Genomic DNA, 12322 nt, shown 5'->3' with positions numbered 1-12322 from the left:
ATTGGCGGAAGTCCATCATACGTTTCACTAACCGACGGTCTAAAAGACTTGAGACATACGGGGTAGTATACATAGATTAGGGAGAGGAGGGAGGGGTGATTCCGCTTATCTTTTAGTGAATCACTGCAAGCAACCGGCTCCTGAATGCTGTTTTGTACTATACCGTCTATTGCAGCGCGCCACCCTTACACGCGTAGCGTCCCTTACTGCCTGTCAGGGCAGTCCGAATTGACTTTCGACGGGTCGTAAGGCGGAGGCGGCACAAGGGGTGGGGCGTTGCAATAGGTGGCGTCGTGCAATACAGCATTCTGGAAACGGATGTTTGCAATGATGGAGGGAGAACTACCCCCGTCTCCATAATCTACGCCCCCGTATACAGATACTCCACCTAAAATCCACACCACCTCAGATTTGTGATATGCTGCCTTTAAGTATAAATAAATAGAAGGGCTTCATGGAATCGCTGTGCACTAAGCGGCGTTCTCGATAAGAAAGATATCTTTTCATGTGGAAGTCATTGTCAGAACATACTTTCTTGTATAGCGGGTTATGTAAGGGATGGTCTAACTCCTCAAAAAGACGTTGCCTTTGAGCGAATAAGGCTTTCAAATGAGGAAGAAGATTCAAACAAAAAGAGCGAGGAAGTCGAAAAGGAACAAATTTTGCAGGACCCTCACAAACCTTCTTGCAGAATCTGATATAAATGACCAAACATGAGGAGTATTGATGAATTAGAGTGAACCAATCAACACCAGAAAAATAATTTCAAACTTTTCAGTAATTCAAAGAAAAGTAATCAGCCGCGAAAAAGTCAGGCATTGCCAGGCTTTTGTACGCAGAAGTACATCGTCGTTACCTCACGTGTAACGAATAACTTTTGTACATACAAGCGCGAAAAAGTGTTTCCCTCTAGTGTGGTAGATTGTCCCTTGGAACGAAGCAGACGAAGGAGGGAACCACTCGGTCAGACGAGAATTCGCGAAATATGCCAGCTCTCCCCTGAGGCGCAGAGTACGCTCTGGATGTACTTCCACCAAGGTTGAAACCACTAAAACCCCCATAGATGTTTTCACCTACTGAATTAGACGAGCTGAGTGCAACACACCTACTGGATACATAGCTAAAACGAATTAAATGTGTGACGAACTAACTTAATTGTAATTGCGTAAGCAGCTGAGCTCGAAGCTTGGAGGCTGGCGTTTGGAGATAGCGGCTACAATCGTGATGGGACTCCGGACGACCTCTTCAGTCTAATTACAGTAAAGATACTGCCTCAATCGCAACTATTACATTCATCTTGCAACTGCCAGCACGCCCGGTTACGCATATTGGGTAAAATACAGGTCTTTTTCATACGACAATATGTTCTTTCTGTCAGTAGAGTAGCAGAAACCATAAGTTCGATTAGGAGTGGAGCGCTCTTTCTACTAATTCAGATAGAATCGGGTTTGATTCGTACACTAAGCACAGTTAGCGCAAAACATGTGGGGTGACAAGGTACATCCTCCCTGAACAAATACGAAGAGCGCAAAAGGCTTCTCGGGGCTTATTTCTGCTTGTTGTCCACTCTTTTTTGGATAATGGTGTTTGAACAATGTTATTTGGTGCCAGCAAAGTCTTTTTCCGCTGTTTTGGAGTTTGCTTTGCCGCCAAAGTTCCTCTAGGGTCTCAGTTCGCTCAGAAAACTACCACTACTTATAGTAATGCTAAGAAGATCTTTTCATTGTTAGTGTAATAGTATTCAGATGCCAGAGGAAAACTTCAATTATGAAAAATTGCATTTCTGTCCCTTTTCTTGGGTAATTTTACAACTTCAACTATTACAAAAAAATTACCAGTTATGCACAACTACACGAAAAAATGAAGAAGAAATATAATCTTTACAAAGTAAAATCTTAGAGCACCTCCAACAGTGAAACGAACAATAACCTAGTACGAAAGGATTTTTTGAGACCACGCATTCCTACTCATGTTCGAATAATCTTCATTCTAACGAGAAAAATAATGAAAAACTATGAGGAAAAATATATATAAGAAGAACTGAGTTCCTAGGAACTTTTCGTGCTCAGTGGAGAAGGGCTAGAGCACCCACTTACTGAAGTGAATATAATCTTGTGTACCAACGGGAGAGAAAACTAAAGGTAAGCAGAATTTTAGGAAAAATTGAATACAGAAGAGGCTCTAAGTTAGAACTCGTCACCGTAATATGTGGGATTTCTTAATACCATTTTGAGTCTATGCGGAAATGTGATGTAAGGGATAGAAGGATAAAGTCCTTTTACCCCTTACATCACACGCAAGGGGTAAAAGGACTAAGAATTGTTAGCGGGTTGTCCCTACATGATTCCTCTCTTGTCGCTATCATGTAGCTCTCTGTCATTCTGCACATTCTGAGGTATGTTTATGCGTTGAAACATGCAGGATAGCTCAAAGTTCTACCCCGCCGATTATTCACTAAACTTCGAAATTGGTGTTTCTTCATTATTTAAGTCTTCTGGTGTTGAAGGAATATGAATGTAAAACCAAGTGTTTTTTAACCTGTTACTGACATTTTCAGCAGGAAGACTGCAAACAATTTGTTAGTACGAACATTCCTAAGAAGGAGATGAAACGCCTATAGTGTTTTTACTATAGTGTTTTAGATTCGTTGCGGAAATTTACGAAAAGTGTTCCGTTCTTAATTTTTTACCATTGATTGAATTTTAACATGTATGTGATCGCCTACATAATGAAACAAACGGCAAGGGATCACTGATAACTGCCAAGCACTCGTTTTGGTTGCTTGTACCAAGATTTTTAGTTGAATGCCTCTGATGATTTCACTGCAAGTACATTAAAATAGCTAATTCTCCGAAAGAAGACGAAGAAATCTGGATTCGCATCTTTTTGGGCGGATCCGCGTGCGATCTCTATCGATTTGGCATAATTGGAGATTACACTGAGGCGAGTTCTGAAAAAAGGGAACGAGATCGTAGAAAAGGTAGTTTAATCCAAATAATTTTCATGACCTGGTGACTTTACTTTATTTTCGAGGAGCAGAGAATGCAGGAAAAATCAAATGAAATGAAAAATCATGTACGACTCAATGGACAATGTAAATAGAACTACCAAATAACGACACAGAATAACATCAACTATCAGGACCTGCATAATTTGACCCAGCCCACTTTCATTCTGTAAATCTTCGATTTCGAGAGCTTCAAAGGAGTTTTCAAGATCTCTCAAGAATAAAGCAGACTGCTTTGGAGAATATCGCTCTGCAAGTGCAATATTCTCCTCCGTAGTTATTCTAATTTTTTTTTTCAAAAGTAGTAATCAATGTAGTAACACAGCAACAATTCAGCGTGCGGCCCAAGGTATCTGGTGTGCCGGCGCGCCTGTAGGTGATAATAACCTTACATAAAACTAGCGGAGTCTGTAATAAATGATACAGAAATTTTCGAAATCAACGCCGTACAACAGATATCTTCCTTTTGAAAAAAATATCCATCTGATATTTGAAGAAATTTTCGACAAACCCAGAAAATGAGCTTTTTTAGAATTGCATGAAAGTGTTTATCTTTATAGGTCCAAAACTGATAACAGCTAAGGAACATCGTGAGAAAAATCAAAACAATTTATGAGACGGGGACCTTTCTCTGAAATGATGTGTCGACGAAAGGTGTGCTTTATTTGTCAACCAGTCTGTTGTCCGTCTAAAGCCGGAATCAGACTTTTCGTAGTGTTTACTTCGCTCGCCTTGAATAAGAAATAAGAGTACTGACTTCTTTGTAAAATTATAATTATAATTTTTTCTATCAACGCTTTCTTCGATTTAAGAAAAAAATTTCAAATTTAGGCATGGATGAGAGATTTCATAATTTCTTTCCCAAACGCTTCAGTACTATATTTGGATATATATATATATATATATATATATATATTCTCTGGAACTTCCACAATTTGGAAACATTATTCTGAGTATCAGTTTCCTTCGCTCTCAACTATTAGCACAGAATGATGTGCTAACATGAACAGACGTGAATATCACCATCGTAGTGATGAAGATAAAACTCCACGTCAGACCACGTGAACGTGTTTTGGCTTGTATTGTATCTAAGCAGCCGTTTGTATCTGTTTCCACTTTTTATAGAAAGGATGTTTGCAGCATCAGATAAATATGTTCGGAAATAAATACGCGAATGAGTCATAGAAACGCATTCTACCGTTGAGGCTCCCGCGCACAAATCCGACGCAATGGAACCCGTCTCACCCGATTCAACCGTGTCGGGGCCCCGCGCACCAATCCGACGCCATGGTACCTGTCTTCCTCTTTTTGGAAATTCGTGAGAGAGACACCCACAGACGTAGACACGTAACAGAATAAGCCCTATATTATATGGCATGATAATTTGCAAATTTGGAAGCGTACATCCATATAGAAGTTTATCTACCTTTACTAGCATATGACAGAAACTAACTTGGCATGTCAAAGCCATCAAACACATGCACGTATCTTCGGACAATGGTGGAAAGGTAGATGGCTCGCCTATCAGGTACATGGGGATGGTTCGACACCCCACCGTTTGATAGTTTTACATTATGGAGTTTTTTCTTTATATATATATATATATATATATATATATATATATATATATATATACGACGGACTCCGCGCGTTATTATATAGCATGATGATTAACGAAATTCCAAAGATCAGAATAAGCTGCATGAAACACCGAAGTTGTAACTTTAACTGCAAAACACAGAAAATACTGTTTAGTCAGAAAATCAATAAACAAGGACATCCCACTGCATGTATGTAGTTTTCTACTAGACGTTACGAGAAAACCTTTTTTAACCTTTTAATGTTAGTCGTTTGTAGAGTTGAAATATATTACTTTATTCAAAATTTCATCATCTTTAAAGCTATATATTTACAGCTGTGAGAGATGCCAAGTTGTTCGCAATAGTATGTAGATTACGAATATGTAACTGTCATTTTACTTTTCAAGCCATATATTAAATTATTAAAACTCTATGAGTGAGGCTTGGGCTGGCATAAAAGGCAACCCAATAAATTAACGAAATCGATTTTTGCCCCGAGTTACTACACTTGTAACTGACCCATTCAGAAGTCTCAGCAGACAATGTTTTGTTTCGCTCATCCCACCACGTTCGGGAATAATCGCTACATCTATCGCATCCGGATATCACCGTAATATGATTGTACTAAAACGGCTGTGTATCAGCTAACCTCAGTTGTGTTGTTGTTACGATTTATCTTAGTATCAGCGTGTTTCACTTATATGAGGCAACGCACCAGTCGACCTTAGTATCAGCGTGGAGTAAATAAGGTTAGTCAACATAGGCTTCTCAGAATCCACTCATATCAATGTTGCTCACTAAGTGAGTGTCCATTCCCCTCATCATTATTTTTCGGACCGAAAGTCTCATTGCCCGTTAAAAATTTGCTGCTGATCCACTGTATCTACACATCACTATACTCGCACATCGGGCTAGGCATCGGCATGGGCTTCAAGCAATAAAATCGGTCGATCGACTGACCAATACTTGAAAATTAGGCCACAATCTGCATCTTGTCTTAAAGGGAGCACACCACGAGTCTGATGTGGTGAGGTAATGCTCCGTAAAAGCTAGAGATGGGGCTGCAGATTACGGGATCCTGAATGGTTCCGCTCACTCTCTTCCTAATCGCCGTAACAAGCGGCGTGGAAAACGTCACTTTCTACAACAGTTTCAGTTGCAACGCGCCACGCGTGACCGCAAAGGAGCGTTCTAGCGTACTTTGTGGAAACTGAAGCGGTTCCTTTTTTACGACGACTGAGGAGGGGTAAGTGCAACAACCCCAGATCCCGCAATCTGTAATCCCATCTCTTGCTTTAGCCTCTGATTCCTTCATCCAGTCAGACATGCTGCCTGCCTTAGAAGTGCCTATGTGTAAAGTCAGATTTAAACCAGTTTAATCGCTGAAATTTATGTACTCATACACACACCTGTTTGTGTACCCGTACACAAAAATCCGTCCGCAGTGTAATGTACGACAACCCCTGAATTTCTGAAAGATGTATTGTTTCTCCAAGCTTTAAGGTAAGGGAGGTAAAGGGCAGGAATGAATTATTGGTCAATGAGCATTCATTCAGTAGACGATGGGTAGAGCTAACATTGGCGTCTAGGAAAGCAGGATTCGTTTCAAGAAGAACAACAACTTACTTGACTTAATCGGAGGCCTGATATTATGGCCTGACACGATTAGCAGCATCTTTGCCGAGGTGCGTCGTCCTTGGTCATAGTTCAGCCCAACCTTCTCGATCTGTGAGAGCTTATACAGAATAAATCTATTCGTCGCTATTCCATGTCCTGTGAAACCTTACGTCTCGCCTGAACTGCGTATTCACGCTAAGTGACCTCAGTTCCTCTTTCAACACGTTACTCCAGAACTTCTATTTTAGGCCAGGTTGCCTTTTCTAGCTTGGACCCGAAAAACTCCTCAGAACAAAGCCGTTTGTTGGTCTATTTGGCATGTGATTAAAGAAGCGAAGAAGATTTTCCGCGACCATTTTCAATGGAGATGCAAGATTCTGGCACATTCCACGTGTCATCAGCGCAACTTCCGCGTGAAGATCTTCAAATGTGGCATACCCTAGGCCAAAAGTATCCAAGCAGCCGTCTGAGCAGCTTGCTCTTCTTTTCCTCGCAGGAATCAAGCCTCTCCATCACCGTGCTGCTACCCAAGTACCCGATCTATACATCATTAAGGAGCGAATTGCAGAAATGTAGACTCGCGCGTTCACTTCGTTGGTGATGGGGTTCGACCATAGGTATTTCGCTAAAAGGTTAAATGCAAAAGCAGCCTCAGCGCATGTTTGCTGAATGTCTCCTCGTAGCTGCCATTGATTTTCAGCATACAGCACAGGTAATAAAACTCATCGACGAGTTCGATCAGTTGTCCATCCACCCTTATTCCTGTTCGGGGTCTCGAGGAGACCCACAATCATCCACCACCTCTAGTTGCTCTTATCAGGGAGTAGACGTAGTACATAGTCTTCAAACTTCGATGCAAGGCTGACAACATATAGGAAGTTTTGCACTGCTTTTATCGAATATAACAACATCGTCGGCGTACTCGAGATATGTCAAGGGGCGTCTTGATTGTGCTAAGAGAATGTTCAGTATATCACTCCAGGATAATCTGCTCCAAAACTTTTTACATAACTCGTAGCAAAGAGCTTCTTCAATAGTTCTTGCGATCCGCGGCGAATAACTTCTTGTGTAGAGAATAACTTCTTGTGTCCACCAAAGTTTCCACTCTTCATCTTTTGAATACCTCCGATTTTGTCAGTGGTTCCTCTCTGACCACGTATCTCGGCATATCAATGTGCTCGAGTACAGGAGCTGATCCCTCCAAATTGGTAGCACTGCAACACTGGCAGCCACATCGTTGACAGTGTTAAGGACTGGAGAGCGTCTTTTCATCTTGCCGCTGTATTAATTTAGTGAAGCATAAGCTTTCCGCAGGTTCTTATCCTCCCATACGCCTTCAAGCTCCTTCGCTTTGATGTCGATTCGTCCTGAATGCACTTTGCGAAGGAATCCCATTGCAAAGCTTTTTCCTGGTCCATACACCAACATGAATATACATACGTTAACGGAAGTTTGTTCTGCATTCTTCGTCTTTGTCATGGCATGTCCTGCCATGTCGATTTTCGGTTGAATAGGAACTAACCGAGTTCTCCTATAAAACCTTATCCTGTAGCTGAGAAGAACTGGACAGTAGTCAGAGTCGAATGCGACGTTTCTAACTGCTCTAGACTTTCCGATATCCGACTGAGGAATGCTCCTCGCCAGTAAGTAGACTTGGTAAAGTTTGACAGTCCTCATCTCCGTGCGATGCTCTTCAGGGTAAAAAGCTTGACTCTGCCACATATCCCGGTGGCGTCGATAATTCTTGGACGTGGAAGCGATGATGTTCAAGTTCAAATGTGCTAGTTAACCAGACGGTCACCGTTATCCAAAGTGCGCTTTGCCGGATTATACCATTTCCCTTGCATATCAGAATGTTCAACTTTCGCATTTGCGTCGATTTCGACAATGACCAGCTGAGTATTTTGAACATGAGAGCACTGAGTTCATCATATAAGACGAAAGCCTTCTATGATGTCGAATCCCTTATTGCTCTTACTCAGGTTGGGCTACCACGAGCAGGTAACACTCAGACTTGTACACGCGGCCAATGAAGAACAATGGTGACTTTAACGCTGTATGCATTATGCTGGGACCGACTGAGGTTACAACGAGAGCTTGAAAATCATCAGTGAACTATAGCAAATTATATCCACATGTGAGTTGCAGATGATAGGTGATTCCTGCGACCACTCTTTCCTGACGCTGCTGTACCTGGCGTTCCTTGGAAGTCAAGAGGCTTGTATTTCTGTGTCCTGCATTTGATCTTAAAACCTACAGCCTGCAGTGCTCTGGTTTGACGGGTTCCGGGAGAGAGAACGCCGCATCCTTGCGATATCCAGATGTAGCTTATTGTTTGAAAGTGACTCTAAGCTGCCTCTCTTGCACCTACTAGTCGCTTGATTGCAGGCTTTTTGCCAGACCGACGTGCGGGATATAATACACAATACATGTTATGAGTAACTTCTGGCGCAGCTGGAATAGAGAGCTCATCTCCTGGATACATCTTCACCTCCAAGCAGGGTGGTCGCACAACGTGGCATCGCTGCTAACCGGCTATGGTCGCTCCCATCAGGATCGTTCATCATAATCACGTACGATGTCATCGGACTGACCGAGACGAGACAATGTCACCGATTCGATGACTAGGACAATAAACATCTATGTTTTGTGATAGTGTGTCTGCGAGGTTTTTAGATGGAACTCTTTATTTGCCTGACGTTTCGGCTTTTTCGCCGTCTTCAGAGACCTAAATAGAGGATGATGGGAGGAATGCCACGTCTATCTTGTCAAATGTCACACTACCCTAGGTCAGTGCTTCCATAATCGTTCAAGGTAGCGAAAACAGAACCCATCTACATTGAAAATAGTCTTACGTGTTGTTCCACCGGATGTGGTGCTGCTGGTAGCACGCACTTGTCACTTAGTGTACCATCGAATGAGTATTGATGCGTGTACATCACCAGCGACGATATAGATCATGTGATCTACACAGGATATCAGGCAGTCATAGGTCACAGAGCGGTACAAGTGGCAAGAACTCATTCGTAATCGACAAGCATTCATTCCTATTATTCATTGAAGGGTTTCTTTTAAGAATCTAAAACGCCTCCAACGTCTTCCTTGCCGATATTTCTGTTTCGTGAGCATTTCATATCATAATCGCTTCCATTGTGGTCCTCGTGTCTATACCTTCCTAGTGGTATTATCAAGCATTCTCGTCGTTTTCCTGCCATATGCTCATTAATCCTCACTCTAACATTCCTACCGGTCTCCACTATGTAAGTTGCATTGCACATCAAGCACTCAATCTCATGCATTACCCCCATTTGTGCGCAGTCGCCTGTTTTCTCGTAAGGACAAATAACGCATATTTCACAGATGCAGTACCTATCATATAGTCTGTTTCTAACAAGCTGGCTTTTGATGTTTGCATTTGGGATATTCACCAAGATCACGTCATCTTTTAGTTGTGCTTGGATAATGCTGCGCTGAACAGCGGCACTGACACTGTCAGAGATAAAAGAAAGACAAAGAGAAATTTTGTTTTCGCGCTGAACATTGCTATTTACAGAGCGGGTTCTTCGGTAATGCGGACGTACTGTATGGCCATTAGCACATGCAATTTTCAAGGCTAGTCTTCGTGATTGGTTTCGTTCTTGGCTGCCAGTGCATACTTCACTAGCGGTTTTGAACATATTACGAATCACTGCGCGTTTCACTGCAGTCGGGTGTGCAGATTTGGCGTGCAATATGATGTTCTTGCAACTTTCTTTGCGATACCACTTTACTCTAATAATGCCGTTTGAAGTACTTATTTGTGTGTTGAGGTAAGGAAGACATCCTTCTTTTGGGGTTTCTCGTGTGAGTCTTATTTATTGCGATTGTTGGTTCAGTATTCGAAAACACTCGTCCATTTCTTACAATCTTACAATGTAACGAGCAGGGTAGAAGTTTTCAGAGTTTATCATGGCGACAAAAATCATCCATGAAAACTCGCAATTCAATAACCCTCACGTCTGCACTGCACGATAAATTCACCCTATGGAAGGCACCACAAAGAAACAAGGGAACACTCGAAATAAACATCGACTTTTTCGAAGAAATTACGACTCCAGTTGGATATCTGCAGATGAGAATATGTGGTTGAGCGCTAGCTTCGAGTGTCTTCGTCGCTTACGCTCAAACATCAAGCTAGGAAGAAAAAGAGGTCTAAGCATTCTATATGACCGGGGTTCTCTATCGAGAAGGCCATACCTTCTACAAGATAATTAAAACACTAAAATTGGCCCCAGAACAACCCTTTACATCACGGCCCACGCCTTACAATGTAACGAGCAGGATAGAAGTTTTCAGAGTTTATCATGGCGATGAAAATCATCCATGAAAACTCGAAATTCAATAACCCTCAGTTCTGTGTTGCACGATAAATTCACCCTATGGAAGGCACCACAACGAAATAGACCACATTATTGTCAGCAAAAAATTTTGCACAATGGATGTCGCTGTTTTAACAAAGTTCTACATGAGAATCTGGAATGGACCACTGTCTTCTTCGAGGGAGATTTTCTTTCACACAGACCTCAAAGTTCAGAGAGCGAACACCCAGAATTAACATGGACTGGAATGTTTTCGCCACACTAGCTGGATTTTGGGAAGATATCGCAAAGGACAACATCGACGAGGAACACCATCAATTTGATGAACACCTTCACGAGCAGTGCCTAGAGTTTTAAAACCACTGTTGTGCCCACTCTTGGTTGTGAAGATGGTTCATTGGGCCGCGAACTAACTCTCTTTTCTAAGTTGGGTAATTGAACAAAATCGAGCAACTGTACCAAACATTGCTACGTACATTGAGCTGGTGACTAAGACCTCTCAACACATGGAAATTGCACACAACGGCAATAACACAATATACACGACTAACATAGCATAACATGAACTAACATAGTTAGCATCTCTACGGCTCCAACAGCCACCAAGAGGCACCCTTATTCAAAACTCTTGAGCTAGCACGCCAACTTGGAGCAGCACGGACGACGTGCAACCACAAAAAATTGTCCGAGGTGACAAATGTTGCAGGGAGGCAATAAAAAGTCCTTAAAAAGGGAACGGCAACAATGTTTTCTGAATGCATTTCGACAGAAATCACGTGACAGCCCAACAGAAGAAAATCTGAACATCTCAAGAATATCCTGCGAGTTCTCACCAACACTCTGGCGAGACTCTGCATATAAGTGAATCTTGTCGGAATGCAGGGTTCCTGATAAGTGCAAGACCAGCAAGACTGTGTTTTTGTATAAGAAGAGAGATACTCCTCAATCTGCTTATTATTCGTCGTCTATAAATGTTCCTTAACAAGCGTTCCTTAACATTGAAATTGGTTGAGAAGTGTTGAATGTGGGACAGTCATACGAGATAATAGCTTTTCAAAAAGGAACTAGTACGATCGACCACATTCACGGTGTTTTCAAAGTCATCTAGATATGGCGAGAGTACAAGGTACCGCTCTTTCTCACCTTTATCGACGTAAAGAATGCAATCGGTTCACTTGTCACGGAAGCAATCATAAAAGCCTTGGACAACCAAGGCGTTCCCACTCAGCACATAAATGTATAACTCACCTTCATTGACTTAAAGAAGGCGTTGGACTCAGTTGAGGCGGAAGCGACCATGGAAGCCTTGGACGGCCAAAGTGTCCCTATTCAGTACATAAAGTTCGAGAGTTGCACAGTAATTTTACGACCGGAGTTTCCTCGTTCTACAAGAATGTCATCATTGACGTGAAGAGAGGAGTCAGACAAGATGACACTATCTCACCTAAAATATTCATAGCCACCCTCGAGAACGCAATGCGAAAGCTGAAATGGGACAGGGGGAGGGTTGGTGGGCTGCAGTTACATCACCTCCGCTATGCTGATAACAACGTTTTGATAACACCTACCAATCAACCAAGCGGAACAAATGCTGGCCGAATTCGTTGGACGCGTGAGTCTTCAGCTGAATCTGCGAAAAACAATGTACATGAAAAAGGGGTGTATCTCGGATGCTCCATTCATGCTCAAGGGGACGAATATTTCCGAAAGCGCCAGCTACTATTCATCAGTACATCTGGATCCAAAAAACATTAGGAGCA

The 12322-nt window shown here is 42.1% G+C and overlaps 1 protein-coding gene across 1 annotated transcript; it reads right to left on the bottom strand.

Moving 5' to 3' along the window:
• Positions 1–7488: 7488 nt before the first annotated feature.
• Positions 7489–7926, bottom strand: RB195_024573 (uncharacterized protein; the record flags this gene model as incomplete). The annotated part of the gene is made up of 1 exon (XM_064212399.1): positions 7489–7926. One exon carries the CDS (start codon positions 7924–7926, stop codon positions 7489–7491), a length of 438 nt encoding a protein of 145 aa, XP_064068280.1.
• Positions 7927–12322: the final 4396 nt, after the last annotated feature.

The sequence above is a fragment of the Necator americanus genome, chromosome X (assembly GCF_031761385.1).
Source record: "Necator americanus strain Aroian chromosome X, whole genome shotgun sequence".
Classification (NCBI taxonomy): domain Eukaryota; kingdom Metazoa; phylum Nematoda; class Chromadorea; order Rhabditida; family Ancylostomatidae; genus Necator; species Necator americanus.
The sequence above is the reverse complement of the archived record's forward strand: the minus strand, read 5'-3'. Positions and strand labels throughout refer to the sequence as shown.